The 20,924-nt window shown below is 40.6% G+C and overlaps 4 protein-coding genes across 6 annotated transcripts; 2 read left to right on the top strand and 2 right to left on the bottom strand.

Moving 5' to 3' along the window:
• The first annotated feature begins 3,118 nt into the window (after positions 1 to 3,118).
• Positions 3,119 to 10,421, top strand: LOC136443908 (neuronal acetylcholine receptor subunit alpha-10-like). Its single transcript, XM_066441282.1, has 8 exons — positions 3,119 to 3,490; positions 7,005 to 7,144; positions 7,717 to 7,761; positions 8,049 to 8,158; positions 8,478 to 8,656; positions 8,829 to 9,112; positions 9,489 to 9,705; positions 9,841 to 10,421. The coding sequence occupies exons 1-8, from the start codon at positions 3,430 to 3,432 to the stop codon at positions 10,419 to 10,421; spliced, it is 1,617 nt and encodes a 538-aa protein (XP_066297379.1). The 5' UTR covers positions 3,119 to 3,429.
• Positions 10,422 to 11,415: 994 nt separating this feature from the next.
• On the bottom strand, positions 11,416 to 13,200 carry LOC136443369 (echinoidin-like). Its single transcript, XM_066440590.1, has 4 exons — positions 12,909 to 13,200; positions 12,335 to 12,579; positions 11,769 to 11,883; positions 11,416 to 11,559 (listed from the first exon to the last, which is right to left on the bottom strand). The coding sequence occupies exons 1-4, from the start codon at positions 12,976 to 12,978 to the stop codon at positions 11,489 to 11,491; spliced, it is 501 nt and encodes a 166-aa protein (XP_066296687.1). The 5' UTR covers positions 12,979 to 13,200; the 3' UTR covers positions 11,416 to 11,488.
• A 256-nt stretch (positions 13,201 to 13,456) lies between these two features.
• LOC136443370 (echinoidin-like) lies at positions 13,457 to 15,379 on the top strand. 2 transcript variants are annotated; one of them, XM_066440591.1, is made up of 5 exons: positions 13,457 to 13,634; positions 13,807 to 13,891; positions 14,015 to 14,174; positions 14,721 to 14,835; positions 15,175 to 15,379. In XM_066440591.1, exons 1-5 carry the CDS (start codon positions 13,562 to 13,564, stop codon positions 15,240 to 15,242), a joined length of 501 nt encoding a protein of 166 aa, XP_066296688.1. In that variant the 5' UTR covers positions 13,457 to 13,561; the 3' UTR covers positions 15,243 to 15,379. The 2 variants fall into 2 exon arrangements, with proteins under 2 accessions (XP_066296688.1, XP_066296689.1); XM_066440592.1 differs by having other exon boundaries at positions 13,810 to 13,891.
• A 14-nt stretch (positions 15,380 to 15,393) lies between these two features.
• LOC136443368 (N-acetylaspartate synthetase-like) lies at positions 15,394 to 20,435 on the bottom strand. 2 transcript variants are annotated; one of them, XM_066440589.1, is made up of 3 exons: positions 20,173 to 20,435; positions 18,432 to 18,900; positions 15,394 to 16,312 (listed from the first exon to the last, which is right to left on the bottom strand). In XM_066440589.1, exons 2-3 carry the CDS (start codon positions 18,894 to 18,896, stop codon positions 15,602 to 15,604), a joined length of 1,176 nt encoding a protein of 391 aa, XP_066296686.1. In that variant the 5' UTR covers positions 18,897 to 18,900; positions 20,173 to 20,435; the 3' UTR covers positions 15,394 to 15,601. The 2 variants fall into 2 exon arrangements, with proteins under 2 accessions (XP_066296686.1, XP_066296685.1); XM_066440588.1 differs by having other exon boundaries at positions 18,432 to 18,952.
• Between the last annotated feature and the right edge of the window lie 489 nt (positions 20,436 to 20,924).

The following is a 20,924-nucleotide window of genomic DNA, read 5'->3' on the forward strand; positions in this document are numbered from 1 at the left end:
CTAAACCGGTCGAAAAGAGCTAAAGCATCTTTGAAACACGGTGAAAAATCAGGCTGATGGATAGTAAAACAAAGCACATTTGGGTAGACATGCTGGTGTAATGAATATAATTAGCTAGAGATAATTGAATGAGTACAATTAGTAAGAGCTAATTAACTCAACCTCTTGCTGACCCCTGGTGGAATTTTTGGACTATTCTGTCTTCTCCACAGCGACGGGTACTGAGCAAGAAATCTCCTTGCCGTCTAGGTTAAGCGGCAAAATGGAATAGTATAGAAAAGTTGTTCTTCGTGGAATACGAAAACGAATGCACCAAAAGAATTGAAGTTATGGTGTTCTTGTGCATTTCTATACATGGATAGAAAAAGTCTAACGATTTGCTTTGAAATGCTTTCCGCTATTTGAACGAAATACAGTACCATATTGTATACTCTACGATTCAACGAACGAAAATGTGACGATGTAAAGGTGTTCCCTTGATCCAGTCATCAAGATAAAATCGAGCATTTCTTTATAGATTACTGCAACATTTATTCCTTGCAACTTCATCCATTAGCACACTCCCCTAGCCCTCCCCCCCACAAACTCACGTCCTACCTTCCCGGAACTGTTTTTGATAAAACCTTGATTGAGGATTACGATGTAGATTCCCTATCTAACAAACAATCGCGATGACACATCTATCCGGAAAGACGATATCTTCTTAATGGTAGATACAAAATACAGCTGCCGCTAGGACATCACAAGTTGTAACTCTATACACCTGATGGAAGAATGTACAGTCTCTTAAAATAGACCGTTAAGATTTTCCCATGAGGATGAAGCATAATCTTCATCTCTAATTGCCCGCCCACCTAGTTTGCAGCGATATTCATAGATGATTAAAAAGCATCAAGTTGGTATGTCTAGGGCCAACTAAATATGTCAAGAAGCTTCAGTGTTCTCAGAGGGAATTGCGATGAATCATGTATTGAGTCTCTAGATCTATTCCATTTAATGTCAGCACTTTGCAAGCCCTACCTCTTGAGTTAGATAGTAGTTGTCCGTGAAAGTAAGCACACTAAATCCAAACAAAGAAGCAGACAGTTGTGACTGATGAGCACACTAAACCATTCATCATTTTTGAAATAAGTAGGACAACGGTCAGGACTACACTTCAAAATTACAGTAATTGGAACCTCGATCTTATTCATGTTGTCAAAAATCGATGGACTTTGAAATGTTGCTTTGGAGAAAGTTTTCCGGCGAACTCGTGACCGGAAATCTCAATATCTATCGACTTTCCGGTACACGCAGGATGCCAGTGCCCCGTGAGAGTTGTGGTATGGCTTTCCAAATGAAGCATTGTAAACTGATGAGCGGCTAAAGTCCATTAATCTTTCAGATATAGATAATTATAAAGGGGAAGGAAAACCACTAGCCCTGAAAGGATCCCTAAGGTATTAGCTGTAATGAAATGACCGAAATTTATTCAAAACAATTCATTATTAACGAACTATTTGTAATTAACCGCAACTAATATGTAATCAAATGAGTTCATGGAAAGACAGAGTTTATTTGAGCACGATTGATTTGTAATGCACATTAAGTAACGCTTCAACACATCAACACATTACGATGTTACAAAGAGAGTAGCAGGACGATTTTATAAATTCTTCATGGTCTAGATAGAAATATCATCATATATATAAATGTTGCATTCTGATAATCCCATGATCTCAACAGAAAGGCGTTAGATCGATAAAGCAATTTCAAGGAACACGTTTCCAATTGGATTAACACTTTCAAACGCAATGGAGGTATGGCCATAAATACTATATGGCACTTATCCGACATAGAAATGGAAAGTGGTGTTTCTTATTAATCTTCATTATAAACCAATTGTAAAAAAGCCCTCGTCTTTTGGAGCAATAATTTTGTTTTATACATTATTGACAAATCTTGAGCCAGGAGAGGGAATGCAAATATGTATTGACAAATGCTTTATTGATTCTAAAACATTCACCGTCCACATAGTGCGCTATGAAGCTACATTCCCATGATCAGCACGGTTAGTTCTTCTTATAAGATCTATGGGTGGTATGTTGCCTTTTTATTACACCTGTTTGTCCTGTTTTCGTGATCTACGATGATTCTAAAATAGTTAAAATATAGGAAATCGTCCAGTTGAAACCTAAAGAGTGGCGTAACAACTCCACATACATGAGATGATGTCCTCACAATCGGTCAGGTTCACTACATTTGATCTACAGTAATCTGCAAGTTACAAATGTGTTCAAATGGAGACATATGTATGGGTATTTTGACAAGTTCTTGAATCTTTGTTTTAGATGTGTTGAGAGGGTACAATTCTCTTGAATCTGAAAAAAAATGACAAAAAACAACTTGTATTTCGAATGATGGTATCAAATAATCTGATTAGCCAGCTCCATCATTGAAGAAGTCAAGTCAAGAACCTTTTAGACCGCATCCAACGGAGAATTAGTGTGGTCATTGGTCATCGTTTATGTGTGGTCATTGGAGATCCCAATAAAACAAACAAAATAAAAACAAAAAACAAAACAAACAAACATCGTTTGGCTTCAAAACTAGACTCCCTTTCTCACAGACGAAACATTGCCTCCCTGTCTTTATTTTATAGATACTTCCACGGCCACTGTTCTGATGAACTTTCACTACTTGTCCCACCACAGAGAATTTGTCAGCGTACTACCAGGTTCTCCTCTGACTCACACCACTATACTGTACAACTACCAGCCTCTAAGTCATTCTACAGTAACAGCTTTTTTCCACGAACTGCAAAACTTTGGATTTCCCTCCCAGCCCACTGCTTTCCCCCCAAATACAACCTACAAACCTTCAAAAGAAACACACATCGCTGTCTCTCACCTATGCCACATTAGTCCAATTAGTTCAATGCCGAGAAATTAATGGCCTCTTACGGCCTTGCATTGAGCGAGATCGTCAAAAAAAGAGTCATAGTAGACATACTTCCACCAGAGTCACGGCATTTGGCTATCATGTAGGAGGCGGATTAACCAAAAGTAGACATGTCAGTCTTATCCTTACTCTCTAGGGGTCTTTGAAGTGCCGGGAATAGATATCCTCCCACCCCTACCTAGAGTATGTGCTCTTCCGGCGTTGGACGGTTCTTTCTGTCATCATCTTCCTTCAGTAGCGTAGTCCCCAAGCTAATTCACTAGTTATTTCCAGTACCGCACCCGCGTCGAATATCAATAAAGCACGGGGAGCATTTCTTCATTGCGTAATGGATGCCCTGTCAGCTCCAATCCAGTCGCAATGCCTTGACAAAAGATAGTGTGGAGTCGTCATAGGAACAGTGTTCCGGGAGTCTAGCGGAGGCAGCGTACAGGGTTGCCGCCTTGTTCATCAGCAACACCCGACCGGCACCAGGCTAAACTGCAGGACATGGCGCCATGGATTCTTCGATTTGCTGTCTTTTTACTCAGCTGTTTCTTGTGCCAACAAGGTAAGCTTCCCTATCATATATCAGCATTGATGTGTCCCTATCCATCTTCGATTTGCCAGGCTCATAGTTGTAGATGTGTACATGTATAGATGTATATTAGGCGAATGAAAAAATAGTTCGTCTATTCTTGCGGTTGATTTTGGCTCCTGATGTTTTGAATGCGTAATATGTCCACGGCATGTAACAAACATCTAGCCGTATATTCATGTCTTCCTGAATTTATTTGGAAAAGCAACAAGTGAACTACTTATAATAGCGTATGTATATATGACTGTTTTGGCCATTTTAAGTAATCGTGCTATGAAGTTCAATGTCGCACAACCATTCGACAGTTTTCGAGCTTGTAAGCAAGTGTAATGTGTATTGTGAATATTTTCAACCATAATGAATTGAATACAATTCTGTGTCACTTAAACTGCGAAATTGAAAACCTTGAATATTGCTTTGATTCAACCCCAAATGGTAAACTTGAATAATGACATTTTCCTGCCCCTCATACATGACGCACTCGGAGCATCGTGATATAAAGCAGACATTGTTGAGGGACATGACAATTTCTTGTCATTCTCAACTGCACAGAAATTGCGTGTTCGGAATGCCAATAACCCGCAATAACTTGTTTAAGTGTAACATTGTTAAATTGCTATTCCATGATTGGAAACGTTTGCTGCTACGCTTATTGTTTAACCTATATGGATATTTTTTTTATAAAGAAGAAGAAAATACATTACTTTGTCCTCGAGGAAAACCGAAAAAAATCACTTATTGTAAGAATAGAAGTATTTTCCGGACAAGTATACGGCGGTTAACATATTTTCTGTACGAGCATTACCACTTTAGATGATTTTCAGATTCCTTGATATGTCTAGATCGGTTAAACCTAAAACTCTGATTATGAGGCCAATTCCGCTCACACGGTTCGAAGGAAAACAACCGAAAGATAACAAAATGCAAACGTACATCCAGCTAGGTCGGTCCATGTCACAGTTACATCTTCAGGCACATGGCTGCATGTCCCCGCTATAAACTGACCCCTTAAAGCAGCTGGTTGCTATAATTGGCTTAAAAGGCAAGATATCGTCCATAGATATGACGGTAAACTGGCTGTATATTAACTACATGTATCTCGTGGCGTTGTTGGTCATGCCGTCACTCATCAACACCGTTTTAACTACTCTCCAAGCAGAGGTTTGGGACGTCTTTTTAAGCGTTTTATGCGGACTTTTTATTTTGTCAGATCTCCTTTTTGTCCGCTAGCCAAACCACGGACCAAAATCACAACAGCTACAAACTGACAAAACAGAAAGGCCGATGGAAACGTGCAAAAAGACGTCCGAAACAGGACTGAGGCTAACCTCTGCTTGAAGAGTAGTGTTGCACGAGTTTGCTCCTACCTGACTTGGTTCTCCGATGAAAGTCTTTGGACACACAAGAAGCGAGTGGGACCATGGGTCGTCTCAAATTACCACCTCATTAAAATCATTGATAAACTTTGAACTGATCTTGATAAGTACGGGTCAGTATTTCCGATGGATGCACATCCATACCTTTTACATATTTATACTTCTAGTGCTGTAAACCATCTTGAATAGCAAGGTTGGAAGTTGTTTTTCCTCTAGAAAAAAACATTCGTATAAAAATGCCCAGCGAGAATGCATGATGACAAGGCGATACTACAATAAAGCCCCCCTCTCACTGAACCCGCGGCACGCTGGCGGCGCCGCTGCGGCCGATCGAATTGACAAAGCACTCAACGAATTTCATCAACAAAAATGACTTTTTTTTAGCTTTTTGTGTGTTTTGTTGTCTTTTTGGTCATACTTGTACGTTTTGAATGATATTCCCATTATAAAATCAAGGGTAACACACTTCCAAGTAGGACGCAGCGGCGACGCCGCCAGCATGCCGCGGGTCCAGTGAGAGGGGGGCTTTAGCCTAATAAATCTAATTGTAACCGTCTTCTGGATTCGCTAACGCATTTCAGACAAAAAACGAGATTATATATAGGAGAATAGAGATTGAAAGAATAGGAGTCATAATCCAGCGGAATATGATTTTCTGTCAAAACGCTTTTTTTATTGCATCTACATAGTATCATCTTAGCTCTAAGTGCTTCGTGGTCAGTCAATTCCCCTTTGTCCTATTTGATTACCCTCTTTGAAGTTGCCGTCTACAGTCGATTTCGGAGACTGATAAACTTGTCAATCTCTTAAATGGTTCATACGGTAGAACATGTCCCCTGGGTAATACCGTTGATTGCTTCCTTTGTCCGGTTCGATACAGCAGAAAGTCGAGCTAATTAAAAGCTAATGAACCAGGAAATATAGAATTTAAGGAATGCATACTGTAAATAGTGTAATCCCTTTCCTCAGTCATTGTAAAAACATAAATAGGGGATGAAGGTATTTTGTGATAATTCTAGTGAATAATCTATAGCTATCATTCATCAAGTTTACCCCTGAATGGCTATTTCAGATCGATAACTTACAGACTCGTGATAATAGCAGTTATTATTTGAGAAGAGCCCAAGACAATACATTAAAAAGCTTATCATCCTGGCTTACCAGTGGAGATCAGAAAGTAATATCTAGCTATCAAATATTTATAAGAAAGTAGTCTTTTGGCAAGAACGTTGCTGCGTTTGCTTCTTGATACAAGTTGTGGATCGATACAGAACCCCAGTAGACGTGTACAGTTACACGAGGGTTACTGGGCCACTTATGTATCACGAGTAAATCTCGCTGATGTTGTTTGTAGTCAGCAAGAGTTAAGAGTGACAAATCATGGTTGCCATTGCTAATGCTTCCTATGGGGGTGCCTGTCTGAAAAACATCAAAAGAGTTTCCGAGGTCTTTCCGCAAGAGAACTTGCATACTTTATAAATGTATAAATTTTTGATTACGAACGTTGTTTTTAATTTCCCACCTGATTAGATATACGATGCTTGGAAGCTCCAAAGGAAATAAAAGTTTCAAGTCGGTAGGTTTAGAGATCTAAAATCTAAATTGCTGCCATCCATCACTTGAGTGTTTTAAATAGCGTTCAATACCTAATACTTTATTCCGTGCCCCATAACCCATTAATAAGTTTTGGTAACCATATATTTGTCACTGTGAGTGTATAACACCTGTGACCAATGTAATTGTATTGTAAAACTGTCAACCGACATTTATGAAAACATGAATGGGTCAGTATTGAAAATGCATAGGTCAAAAATAAATTGCAGACATGACATGGGTCTTACAGCAGATAATATACATTCTGGTTGGTTTCTGTAAAAATCAAGATTATGTATTTCTGCAAAATAAGTGTTTTAAGCATTACAAATCGAGCAAAACATAAATCTTTACGTATGGTCTATTACACCCAACACTGTCTAACATTGATTTTTCAAACAGACGGCCTTCTTTCGTCTACATATAGCTCCAATTCATCTTTGTGGCCTGATGAGAGGACTCTTTAACTCATATTTCTACGCTTTTTGCATCATTTTGTTTGATTTATTACATGACAGAAGCGCAGTGTCTAGACGAAGTGCTTCGCCTACGAACAAGCCTGTTGGGAAAGTACCAGAAGTCAATCCGTCCAGTTCGTGACTACAGGGACGGGATCACAGTACACCTCAACGTAGCACTCAGACAGATCACGGACCTGGTGAGTTATCCTCAATTTCTTTACCTAAGTAAACGTTGTACGTCAGGGAATAGCTTGATCACGTTGATAATCACTTGAAAATGGGAAAAATATATCATAATTGGTTGTGATGTACGAATATCCAATTTTCAAGTTCTATTGATTATAGTTGACGTTTCGGTATCGACTTTGCGATATCATATATGTTACGTACCATCCGGAGGGCTTAACAATAAATCGGAACAAGGGGGGTACAGGTTTAGTCACGTGTGAGACCACGTTCTTGTCGCAGCGCTACCTAGCGGCGAGAAGTGGTACCAGTTATTCAGCGCCATGGTAGGGACACGCATGTCATGTAGCAGTTAGCCTATAAAAAGGTTGTGAAGTAAATAAGAAACTTGATCCTTGCATTCCAGATTTACATAATTACTGTTAGTTGATATATTGCCCTTTGACAACATGGGGAAGTTCTTATTTCAGTAGGGTATGTCCAAACCATTTGTAAAATTGTACTTAAGTCTGTTTTACAATCAATACATTATTGGTTTGTAAATCTCTCATGTTGTAATGATCAAATGCTAACTTTTCTACAGGATGAGAAGAACCAAGTTCTGAGGACGTTCTGCTGGTTGAGAGTGGTGAGTTTGTACCTTTCCTTGTCACTCTTCGTTTCATGCTACAAAACCTTCTCATAAATTGTTCTAGGTGTCACACGTTTTACTAGGTTAACACATTACTAACTGACTTAAAGCCTGAAAATATGGACCGAAAAACATTCGGTTGACTGAAAGTTCGCATAAAATATATGATGACTGATGATGAATTGAAGAGCCTGGAATACTGAAACGATATGCTTGATTAAGAAGACGCAATTGATGATCTTGCCCTATAATTCAAGACTCTTTAAATGTCAATACCCCTACAGTACTGGAAAGATGAGTATCTCGCGTGGAACGAAACAGAGTATGGAGGGATTTCTAGCATCATGTTTCCTAGCCGGGAAATCTGGATACCAGACATCTACCTGTACAACAAGTACGTATCCAAGATGTTTTAAATGTCTGTTAACGTACATCTTTTTCTATTAGCAGAATTGAGTTTACTGACAGACCAAACTTTATTTTGCATATCTGTCATTGAAAAAGTAAAAAAAAACAAAAACACATTTGTGTATCGAAATTCAAGCACTAATTTTCCATTCTCGTCCTGAAAGTGAAGCTCTGTGACAAAATCTACAAGATTCATTTAGTGGCTTGTTATCACTGGAGTAGCTTTAGTGTGTACATACTGTTGATAATATATCAGTATTATAGCTTCTAATTTATCCTTTATTTGACATATTGCACCACTGCAGTGTCGACGAGCAAAGCGACGGCGGCTTACAGCCTGGAACTAACGTGAAAGTGACGTCAGGGGGAGATGTGTCATGGCTGACTCCCTCCTCGTTCACCAGTTCCTGTAAGATTGACATCGGACCGTTTCCGTACGACGATCAAAACTGTCTTCTTCACTTCGGATCTTGGACCCATACAGGTCAGAATAACTAAACTTCATACCATACCATTCCAGCCTATCAATGATTTCAGCGATTCCTTCCCAAAATAGACTTGCTGAGGATGACGCCATAGTTCCTACGCTATGGGAGTATCGGAATCGCGGAAAACTACACGACACGCTAGTCTCGTTCTCGTAAATCTCGCGAGAGTTCATGGCGCGAGAGTAATGTCGGCAGTTATTCTAAAGATGGACATCATTGTAGAAATTGTGCCTTTGGTAACCAGGATCTTTAAAAACGCAACTTTGCTGAAGATCTCCTCTACAAATACGTGTCTCCACTTTTCAGGTATCCAGGTCGACCTGCAAAATGTGAGTGACGCGGCAGATTTGTCTGACTTCGCCGATAATGGAGAGTGGTGGCTGCTGGGTATGCCTGTCAGGAGGGAAGAAAAGTTCTACAGCTGCTGCCCTGAACCATATCCTAACTTAAAGGTAAAGCTATGATCATAGGTTTTTGTTCCTGAACAGAAATATGCTCCCTTTTTATGGGTCTCCTAGCGGCTTTCATTGGAACTGTAGCGGAAGATCCGGTTTTTGTTCTGAAAACCCTTCGGTCTAGATTTTTGAGTTGGAAAGAAGAGGTATAGGTTGGAGTCCCTTATGATAATAAGCAGCTTGTTTTGGAACAGCAGGGGCATTTTTGTTGAAAACTTTGGGAGAGGACTGCTTAAAAGGGTGATTACATCTCTCTATATATATTGTCTTGGCACGTAGGTAGCTTTTTGATATGTTATTGCATTAATGCACTTTCCTGGAAAAGTTTACATGTAGGGATATAAAAATACGGCATTCTTCTTTGGCTTTGCAGTTTTCAATCAATCTTAGGCGACGCCCGATGTTCTACTTCTTCAACCTGGTGCTGCCGTGCCTGATTCTCTTGCTCATCAATCCGCTGGTGTTCTACCTTCCGCCTGACTCCGGTGAAAGGATGGGCTTCTGTATGACCATCCTGCTGGCCCTGGTCGTGTTCCTGCAGCTCGTGTCCGAGTCCTTGCCGAAGACTTCCGACAACATCCCACTCATAGGTCAGTAAAACATGAAGTGCAGAAACATTTTTGAAGGTTGATGGCTGAAATTTTCCTTCATCGTCGTCAGCAAGTATCCCTTTTGTTTCACCCTCATAATTGGATATTCATCATTTCTTTCTTTACCAATGACAGGGAAGTTCTTTGCCGGGACTATCTTCCTGCTTGGACTAACCGCTATGGCCAACATCATCATCCTACACCTGTACTACCGCCGGCCAGGGTCCAAGGCAGTACCCCCGGTCATCCGTAAGATCTTCCTCGTGTACCTCGCGAAAATCTTCTGCGTCACCAAGGCGTCGGACTGTGACGAAAAGGAGAAGGACGAGAAGGACGGCCCGGAAGCCTTTAAGATATCGAACCCGTTCGTCGACGTGACTCAGATGTTCCCCTTCGGCGGCTCGGCACCGAACTCTCCCGAACCCGGCTCCCGAGACTACGGCACCTGGGACTGCTCCGGGCGGGTCCGAAGGAAGGAGCCTCCCCGAGTCACCTTCAACCTCGAGGCGATGCAGACGAACTCCTTGATCTACCTGAAGGAAATCCTACGATCGGTGAACGTCATCGTCAAGGACATCAAAGAGCAAAGAGCTGATGAGAATGTGGAGCTAGAGTGGAGGGATGTGGCGATGATTCTGGACCGCGTGGCTCTGTTCTTCGTCATCATGGCAACAGTCGGGCTCTCCATGGCGATTTTGTTGTTCAGCGGACTATAGGACTGTATGCAAACTGAAAATCACGGCGTGTTCAAAAATAGAATTTGATGGCTTCAATATGCTTAATGCGTATAAACACTAAAGATAGCAAATTAAAGCCCAAATGTGGGTCTTCTATGAACAGTGGTTTGCCAGTCCTTTTTGCGTCCAAACTAGTTTATCAGATGCTAAGATCTGTTGGATCTGTGGGTAGAATCGAATCACCGAATACAGACCAGAAACACGTAGAAACACCCTCGCGCAAAACAGTTTTGCGAACGCTGTTCACGTCTGGCCATATAAGAAATTTTTATAGAAATAAGGCAAGCTCATAATATCTACATTGTATAATTAAGAAGCCAAAATTACAAAAGCAAGAGTCAAAAGCTCAAGGTAATTTGGCAGAGTCGACCCAAGGCGTGCTGAATGATTCTGCGTGAGAGACTATATATTTGACATAGGCACGTGTACATATCGCTTTTCCATGTGACTAGAAATTATGTTCTTTAGAACATGGTTACAGAAGGATGGTGTGGTGAAAACAAATTGAATGTAACTTTGAATTTTTTCAGTATTTCTTTTATCTTTGTTGTGATTGTGTGGCAGTTATAGGATTATCTATCATTGAATCGTGACATTGTCGTTCACTTAAGATTTCAACAATAACCGGTGCTAGAAGCATAAAGTATTAAAGCTTTCTACATGCAGAAACTACGCAAACGTAGGAAAATCTCAGAACTACAAATATGGAGAAATAACAGACATGTTATACATTGCTTGTGTCTGAATTCGTGGCCACATGAAGCTATTTTGTAAGCTCTGTTGCAATATCTATATCCTACTACTGTACATTTGTATTTAACCATATTGCAGGCACCGGTCTTTCTATATCAGGTCTTTCCCCATTCAGAAATGCATAAAACATAACCGTGCTTGTGAACAATCCAAAGGAGATTCTTACGTATAAAAAACTTAAAATATTTCTTATGATAATAAAAAGAAATACGTTGTAAAGCATGTGTATTATGACTGTTTATTGTGGTACATACACGTCATTAGTCGTATTGACTTTGTTTATGACTTCAGGTTTACTCTAGCGTGATCTTACACGTGAACGGTCTGAGCGCCCCACAGTCAAGGTCATTCCATTCACCTTCAGCTGTGGAAAAAAATACAAGTTGCTTGAATGATAGAAACAATATATGTCAGCAATGTAGAATCATAATAAAGAGGGAGAGGATGCTCATGATCAGCTGACAATCTTTGCTTTAGATTTTCCAGACAATTTATGTTATTTCTGTTGTCTTATGTTTGAAGTTCAAGAAATAATTTACACCCCTATCAACAAGCATGTGGAACACTCCTTACCGCCCTTGTCCCAGAATTCCCCGCAGTCCTCCCCGTTGTAAGCCTCGTCCGGTTGTCCCGGAGCCCAGTTCACGTAGTTCTCATCAGTGCCGTCAGTCCAGGTAAACTCGCCGTCCTGAAGAGACACGGAGGTTCATTTGAATATGCTATTATCATGTATACTTACTGTCTATCAAACACATGGAAAACGACTCTTTATACAATTTCTAACCGATTCTCCGACTCCGGCTTTTCGGGAAGGCATTGTTTTCCTATAACATTCTTCAATTCTTTCTTTGATAGAATGATTAATGATGTACATAACTTCTCATTATTCTGTCATCTTCACGGACAAAGATTGGTGTCTTATGATTATGCAAAAGTTAGAATCCATCAAACTTGCCCCTCAAAATGAAAAAAAAATTGATTGTAATTTGAAATGATCTTCTAAAAATGATACGTAAGTGCCTCTCTCTGTGCACCCAAGATGGAAGTGTATATATAGCCCCACGTTGGATCAGACTTAGTTTAGATTTGAATAAAGTTATGATCTCTCCCGTATATCTGCGATAACCAGCAACAATTACCGCATTGATGTCGTTGAAGCCTATCCAGGTCCTGACGTAGTGTGCCGTTAGTCCGTACACGAAGTTGTTTTCCTCGGGGCCGTGAATGGAGACGATGTGCGAGGCGAACAGCGCACACATCCGCTCCGCCTGCCGCCATGTCAGCGCGTGGTCAAAGAACCGGTAACAGGCGCCCTCCCACGGGATCCAGTACAGCGGGCAGGAGGCCACCGCTCGGTTGGTCAGGGGCTGATAATGCGGTAAACCTTCGTAGGAACAAGCCAAGTTTAATGTTCTTCAGTTATGCTGTAATTAGGAAGAAAAATGCGACTGTTTTTTAATAATGATATTCTTAGCTTCTTAGTGATGATGAGTTTAGGGGGCAAATATGCCAACTATATGGAGGTACAGAGCTGCGGGCAAACCTTAATAATGTATCAGTAGATTTGGAGTAACAGCTTTTTTTGAGACAAACTTTAACTGCTGAAAATATGTACGGACGTTTTTTTAATTTTCAAATGGGGTAAATGATTTGCCAGCGGACGTCTCTGGACAAATTTACAACCACGCGCTTTTATTTAATGTGACTTCGTACCTTTATCTAGTGGTCCCCCAGTGCATCCACTCAGGAAAACTGCAAAAACTGCCACCGAAAATACTCCCATATTTTCCCGTCTTGTGTTGCATAAAGTGCAATGCAGTGTGCGCACAGACTCTACAATCTTCCTTTTCAATGTAAACTAAATATTGACGTAAAAGGTGGGGAAAATCACTATGTGTGATTGGCCACTTTTGGTACTGCGAAGGACCCTGTCGACAAAGTGAGTCATAGGTCATGAGGATACTTTAGCAGATTAGATTTCAAGAGAAAAATTGTTAACATTTATATATCTCATAAAATCGACATAGACATCAAATAAATGTGATGCATCATAAATGTGACATATCATTTTACCAGCAATGTCCAAAAATGAACACAACATCTGATACACCTCTGAGTCAATAGCTGTTCAATTATATATTTCCGTTGCAAATATTCCGAAGGCCTTCGACTCTTCAAACAATGTTAATCTTTCTTCCTGTACCCACCTCCCACTGCGCATGAGAAACCTTCAGCTGAACAAGTACTGTGTGTATCTAGAGGTATTGATATGTCAATTATATAAGTTCGTCAATTGAGACATAGTTTTACGGTGGATCGCAGTCTTTTGATTCTAGCGACAGAGAGAAAGAAAACGACAAGCCACCATGTACTGGACTGCGGCATTCTGTGTGTTCTTCGTCGTCTTCATCAATGCTGAAGGACAGTTTTTACCCTCTGGTAATTCAAATTTCCCAATATATTTCTAATTGACAAGTACAAAATATTATCATTTAATTAAGACTACTGCGATTCAAATCTAGTTGATATGTTTTGGCAAAGATTGAGTGTTAAGAAACGTACGGCATTGATGAAGCTCAATAACCCTATCTTTCCTATGGTCTAACGACAGAAGAAGGCATCGAGCATTTTCAACAAGTTTCCTGTACGAGTCTTTGTCCACTGTACTGGTACCCGCACAACGGAAACTGCTACAGGTAACATACGCTTTTAACATTAACACACATTGTATAGCTAGCATCTCATTCGATGATAGCGTAGCATCTACTAAGATGTGTTGTGTGAGATCACCTTGTTTGTTTATTATAATGTTCCTTCAGGTTCGTTGGTATGGCGTTGTCATGGCACGAGGCAGAGACGCTGTGTAACATGTACGGCGGGCATATAGCCTCGATCAGCAGCAGCGAAGAGAACACGTTTGTGTACCACTTCATCTCACCCTTCGAGCGGGCCTGGATCGGACTGAACGACGTTGGCAAGGTACTGGGTGTTTTACATAAGCTAGAATACATCAGTGTAGAGATGGAATGTACGTCTAAAACAGCTACCCAAAGTACTTCTACAGTATAAAGAAATATCCTTATCTTTTAATGAAGCAGTATTGTTGATTTTAAGCATATTGAAGAAGCTTTAAAAAAGCGATACTGCTAAAACAATTGCAACTATTTTGACCACATTTAGCGTCACTGCAGTACGTGTTGATGTTTGTGTAAAATCCATGGTATGTCCGAAAGAGTAGGGCCAATAAAACAATTATAGTTGGCAGCATAACCATGTCATAATCGGTACGTATACTTTATCAAACTTCATATTTTACTCATTTGCATAATGTACCTTATGGCAACTTCCAGTCTGTTTTCATTTGAAGCATTTTTTTTTTTTTAAATCTGAAGGCTCATATTTGGTGTATTAACAATCTCGCCTTTCGAGGAACAGAGGGCTTTTATGCTTCTTTCTCTTGTTCGCGCCTGGAAAATAACCAAACCACTGTACGTCATTCACATGAAATGTTTTCTGTTCTAACAGGAGGGGTCCTTTGTGTGGTCTGACAGTAAAGACGAGACCTTCACCAACTGGGCCCCAGGTCAACCTGACAACGCCAACGCAATAGAACACTGTGGCGAGTTCTACAATAACGCAGGTTAGCATTTAAGCACCAATGTTATAATGGCATTCTCTATTTCCTAGTTGTGAGTCTATTTCTTTCTTTTTCAAGATTTGTTTACCCATACTTTCACGTTCAGGTTCCATTTATCCTATGGTTGACGCAAATGGTTGTGTTTAGGTTTGTGCGTGGTTTCCTAAAAGCATTTTATTGTTAATCCTTAAGTTAACATGTTAGGCGTACATTGACAACTGCTTCTTCCAAAAAGTTGTGTATTGCAGCCTTCTACGTGAATAGGATTGGCAATTGTTTGCATGCAAGTCTTCTGTTGAAAATTCGCAAACTAATGTAGGCCGTCTTTTCTTTTTCACCTAGCTCCTGGTCAGTGGAACGACCTTCCGTGTAATCTAGATCGACCCTTCATGTGCAAGCTTCACATGTGATGAAAACTGCTTCACCGCATATCTACACCCAACCCCGCGAATACACATGCCCTACTTACTACTTCTTCTGGTAGACCTGTTAACATGTACACGTAGCCAAACGAACAAACAAACAAACAAACAAACAAACAACCAAATAAATACTTCATCATTTAGTTGAATTGAGTTTGACTCTTTATTCATAGCTTCTATGTATTCCACACAAGATGAGTATGTGATATATACGTTCCTGGTGAAGTGTATATCTACCATAATGACATGTGTAAACACAGAATCTAGATTTCGAGAAGGAATGGACGGCAAATACAATGTGCCATAAAGATGATTGGGCATTGAATTATGAACACAAAATGCATACGTTATTGTAATTTTTTCGATAGTTCTACAATAGACACATTTACCCCCGGAACAGGGCTTGTGACAGATACGTCAGATAAGACATATCCACACTTCCGATATAGGCTTAGAGCGTTGAGATGGAATTCGGTGGTGGTCATAAATATCTCCAATACCCCTTCTGACTTGCAAAATGCCTCAACATGTCTTACGAGACGCCTGGCAACACCTCTGCGCCTGTACGGCGGAATGACACCCATTCGCGTGAATTTGGCTCTGCTGTCATTGACTCTGTGCAAAGCAACAGTTCCGACCATCTCCCGCCCGTCGACTGCAACCCAAAATCTGCTTCCTGTTTTATTATACCATTCGAAGATGTCCTGCAGTTCCAGTTGGTTCCGCTGGCGGTGTTCCTCATGCACCTTCCACAGACACCACTGGCAAAATAGGAGAGCAGCGAGTGGGGCTAACACAACGGACAGGGCTATAGACCCCGTCATAGTGTAGAATATAATCAGTAAACATGCTACCAAAATGTTGCCTACGGGTTTCCTCATAAGTCGCGAGGCGTTTCGCAAGCTGGCTCCTTCTTGGAAGAAACTGGACAGAACCATCTCGGTGACGTGTTGCGTTTCGTCCCGTCGAAGGGCCCTGATGACAACCCCACTATTTTCCATGGCGCTGGAAAGTTGAAACACGCGTAATGTCGACGTCACCAGTTCGGATGAAAATTTCTATAGACAAATAAAACGAAAATATGGTTTACAACAGTTTTACCGACTGAGTCAGATCAAGCAACAGCAACAACAATAATAACTGTTTACGAACGGAACAAATATTTGTATTTTTCTGAGTGATGTATTGTTTTGGTGCATTACTTGGTTCTTTCCTGTCTTTTTATTACACATGTTACGCGTTATTTATTTTGTCAATATTCTATCAACAGCTTATGGATCAGATCTCAAGGCTACGTTCTGTAAGCATATACTCATCGCCGTTCATAGCACAGGTTGTTCAAAACATGAAAGTCTTATCTTAGCAAACATGAATATTGTTGCGCAGTTCCTCAAAAATTATTAACCCTGATTTTCATGTATGGTTTATGTCTAATATTCTTCACCTTCAGTTAGCTTTGTAATACCGCAAGTATCGAATTCCTGTCGGTTATGAGATATGAGATCTTCAATTTCCTGATATTCTTTTCTTTCTCAGTTACATATGTCACATGTTTGAGCAATCATGAAATGCAACTTGGATATATAGATTTTCCTCATTAATGATTCACTCACAAATTATCTAGTTAAATAAATCACCAGCATACCAAAAATCATGACGAACAGTCAATCGTTTCATGAGTTCAAAGTCTCAAACAAGATTGGCCCCTGTAGTTCAAAAAAGCCGCTAGGGGGCCCAAACAGACATCACTTACTCTCCGCCCGGTCCTAAGAGAAGTCCCTACCACTCAAAAATCATAACCATAGGAACATATGATTTCAAAACTGGAATTCCGCTATATTAAGCTACTAGGAGGTCCATTTTTAACATGATCTTCGTTTTCCCGACCCGTATTAGAGATCGAGGATCAATCCATTATCCATCCGTTATGCTGTCCACGCACACGCACACACACACTCACTCACTCACTCACTCACTCACACACACACACACACACACACACCACACACACACACACACAGACAAAGGAACGGTAACCTAAACAGAACTTTCTTGGCGAAGGTAACAAGAATAATGCAGTCGAAGGTCATGATGAAGGGTACAAAGTACAAAGTACAGTTCGAGAGCTGAACACCCTGACGGTCGACGGTCCAAACTAGGCGTCCCTATTATACGACCCAATACACATACAATGTTCAGTATCTATCGTTTGCTTGTTAAATGTGCAGAGTTAGTTGTTTTTTAGCTATCAGTTTCCTGTTTTGAATCATAGACGGTCACGGGCGTGTAATATGACACAATAGTAACTCATGAGCTCCGGCCAGAGATGCCCCCCTCCCCATTCACGGCTAAGTTGTTGTCACGTTGCCTCATCCATTGGTGGTGTCCAATAATATTCTTTCCGGCAAGATAAATATCACGGCAGCTTATATCAAGGAAAGCACAGCAGACAAAATACCTGTGTTCTCTCTAACATACATGCAGAGATTGGTTCACGTCGTGTCGATGCTCTGTGTACGGGTCATCTGGAACATGTGACCCAGTATGACCTCTGACGTCGGTGGAACGACGTTCTGTGTGATCAAGGACATAATGTCCTTGGTGTGATCTACATCCCTTCACTGTGAAAGCTTCACATATGATGAAGATTGCTTATCACATATCTACACCCAATCACGAGAATATGGCTGACCCACTGTCGACCTCGTAGACACGTGGACAGTAGTGAAACTCAAACAAATAAATTGTTCATTGGTGCAAGGAGGTTAAATATCAACCTCTTATTTAACCTCCTTGATTGGAGTGAATTGAGTGTAAATCTTTAGTCATAGATTATTTGTCTTGTAAAAGATATGTTTGTGACACGTCCATGCTTTCAATAACTTTGTGAATGTGCATCGCTCCCTATCAAAACCTAGATTTTGAGAAAGAATTTTATGGTCAGCAAATACAACATTTCTTACTGAAAAGTTATTTCAGATTAGATTAAGAAACCTTCGCTTTCGATACCTCTATTATGGACACATTTACCCCCGGAACAGGGCTTGTGACAGATATGTCAGAAATGGCATATCCACACTTCTGGTACAAACTTAGAGCGTTGAGATGGAATTCGGTGGTGCTCATAAACATCTCCTGGACCCCGTCCGACTTGCAAAAATCTTCAAAATGTCTTACAAGACGCCTGGCAAGACCTCTGCGTCTGTACGGAGGAAGGACGCACATCCGGGTGAGCTCTGCTCTGCTGTCATTGACTCTGTTCAAAGCAACAGTTCCGACTATCTCCCGCCCGTCGACTGCAACCCAAAATCTGCTTCCTGTTTTATTATACCATTCAAAGATGTCCTGCAGTTCCAGTTGGTTCCGCTGGCGGTGTCCCTGATGCATCTTCCACAGACACCCCCAGCAAGATAGGAGAGCAGCGAGTGGGGCAAAAACAACGGACAGGGCTATAGACCCCGTCATAGTGTAGAATATAATCAGTAAACATGCTACCAAAATGTTGCCTACGGGTTTCCTCATAAGTCGCGAGGCTTTTCGCAAGTTGACTTCTTCTTGGAAGAGATTGGACAGAACCATCTCGGTGACGTGTTGTGTTTCGTCCCGTCGTAGCGCCCTGATGACCACACCATTGTTTACCATGGCGCTGGGAAGTTGAAACACGTAATGTTGACGTCACCAGTTCGGATGGAATCTTTCTATACGATGATAGACAAATAAAGCGAAAATATGGTTTAGAACAGTTTAACCTACTTTGTGCCAAGTTAAGACAAAAGCAACAACAACAATAACAAATGTTAGACGTCTGTGTCAAAATAAGTTGGTCAATATTCTATCAACAGTTTATGGATCAGATCTCAAGGCTACATTCTGTAAGCATATATTCGTCGCCGTTCATAGTACAAGTTGTTCAGTTCAAAGTATGAAAGTCTAACATTAGCAAAGATAGATATATTGTAGCATTTCCTCAAAAATTATGTAAATTTATCCCTGATTTGCATGCAAGATTTCTGTATCTAATATGTTTCACCATCACGTAGCTTCCTTATGCCGCAAGTATGAAATTCCTGTCATTTATGAAATCTGAGATCTCTAGTTTCCTAACTTATATATCTATTGAAATTCCTTTCGTTCTCAGTTACATATGTCACATGTTTGAAAGTCGATCATGGAATGCAGTGGATATATAGTTTTTGCTTATTAATGATTTTTTCACAAATTATCTAATTAGATAAATCATCTACCGATATACCAAAAATCATGACGATCCGTGAAGTCCTTCACGAGGTCAAAGTCGCAAACAAGATTGGCCCCTGCAGTTTAAAAAAAAGCCACCAGGGGCCCCAAACCGACATCACTTCCTCTCTGTCCCAAGAGAGGTCGATCCCCACCAGTAACCACTCAAAAATCATAACCATAGCATCGTTGTAGATGCTATGTACGCTACTAGATGCCCAGTTTTGAACATGATCTTCGTTTTCCTGACTTATCTACAGATTCTCGAGTTATGCTGTCCACGGTGTGTGTGTGTGTATGGGTGTGTCACCGTGTGTGTGTAAATATGTATGGTGGTTCATTACTGGTATGAACCGCCATAAGTGTCACCCTGACGGTTTAAACTGCCTCCCTAATACGACGCGAGAATACAATATTTAGCATCTATCGTTTGCATGTTAAATGTGTAGATATAATTGTTTGTAAGCTATCAGTTTCCTGTTTTGAATCATAGACGGGCGTGCAATATGACACAGTAGTAATGAACTCATGAGCTTCGGCCAGAGATGCCCCCCTCCCCACTCACGGTTTTGTTGTCACGTTGCTACAATAGCACATCTATTGGTGGTGTCCAATAAAATCGTTTCCGGCAAGATAAATACCACGGCAGCTTATATCAAGGAAAGTACAGCAGACAAAATACCTGTGTTCTCTCTAAACACATGCAGAGATTGGTTCACGTCGCATTGGTGCTCTGGTACGGGTCATCCCTGGGTCATTCGGTACAGGTTACCTAACATGACCTCTGACCTCCAAGACAAGACAAGAGTAGAGAGTAGAGAGTAGAGGAGTAGAGTTGATTCCGCCAGGTAGGAACTCCGGTTCCAGTTTAGGCCGTTAAGAGAAGGATAGATTCTTTGTCAGGCGGCGCGACAGCTACATGTATAGGGCGAAGTTTATCTTTAAGTCATTACACACGCATGATTTCATAGGATGATCTGTTATTGTTTGCGGTTGACTTAGGTCCACTAAGTACTACACGTAAATGTGACGTTTTCAAGCACTTCATCAATTCAGTAGAGGACACTTATCTGTTTTATGATCTATAAATCCGATACATTTATTGTTACATAGATACAAATTAGAAGTTTAAAAAGTGGATGATGATGTTATATTATCGCATATCCACAGATTGCTGATTTTCAGCGCTTTTGCAACAACGTATAACGCTTTATGAAAATTGTTTTCTGACAACTTGCTAGATATCATTCTCTTCTACATCGCAGACCTCATCGCTATGATAACTTGCTTGTCATACACCAGGCCTATGTTTCAGGTATTCACTCTATAAAGTTTATCCACCTCTTAATCCTTAGATTTATACTTGACGCACTCAAAACTTATTCTTATTCCCTTTTCTGTCCCGTCGAACTTGACGATTTAGATTTGAACATA

This window comes from Branchiostoma lanceolatum, chromosome 10 (assembly GCF_035083965.1).
Source record: "Branchiostoma lanceolatum isolate klBraLanc5 chromosome 10, klBraLanc5.hap2, whole genome shotgun sequence".
Lineage (NCBI taxonomy): Eukaryota > Metazoa > Chordata > Leptocardii > Amphioxiformes > Branchiostomatidae > Branchiostoma > Branchiostoma lanceolatum.

Bases quoted from the DNA above. Each gene is read 5' to 3' on its own strand.
- LOC136443368 (XM_066440589.1), bottom strand. From the start codon at position 18,896: ATGGTAAACAATGGTGTGGTCATCAGGGCGCTACGACGGGACGAAACA. The intron at 16,313-18,431 runs GTAAGACATTTT...ATTTGTCTATAG, and splicing joins GAGGTCTTGCCAGGCGTCTT to AAATTTTCATCCGAACTGGT.
- LOC136443370 (XM_066440591.1), top strand. From the start codon at position 13,562: ATGTACTGGACTGCGGCATTCTGTGTGTTCTTCGTCGTCTTCATCAAT. The intron at 13,635-13,806 runs GTAATTCAAATT...GTCTAACGACAG, and splicing joins AGGACAGTTTTTACCCTCTG to AAGAAGGCATCGAGCATTTT. The intron at 14,175-14,720 runs GTACTGGGTGTT...CTGTTCTAACAG, and splicing joins GACTGAACGACGTTGGCAAG to GAGGGGTCCTTTGTGTGGTC.
- LOC136443369 (XM_066440590.1), bottom strand. From the start codon at position 12,978: ATGGGAGTATTTTCGGTGGCAGTTTTTGCAGTTTTCCTGAGTGGATGC. The intron at 12,580-12,908 runs GTACGAAGTCAC...GTTCCTACGAAG, and splicing joins TGGGGGACCACTAGATAAAG to GTTTACCGCATTATCAGCCC. The intron at 11,560-11,768 runs GTAAGGAGTGTT...TTTTTTCCACAG, and splicing joins GGAATTCTGGGACAAGGGCG to CTGAAGGTGAATGGAATGAC.
- LOC136443908 (XM_066441282.1), top strand. From the start codon at position 3,430: ATGGCGCCATGGATTCTTCGATTTGCTGTCTTTTTACTCAGCTGTTTC. The intron at 8,657-8,828 runs GTCAGAATAACT...ATCTCGCGAGAG, and splicing joins CGGATCTTGGACCCATACAG to TTCATGGCGCGAGAGTAATG. The intron at 9,706-9,840 runs GTCAGTAAAACA...TACCAATGACAG, and splicing joins CGACAACATCCCACTCATAG to GGAAGTTCTTTGCCGGGACT.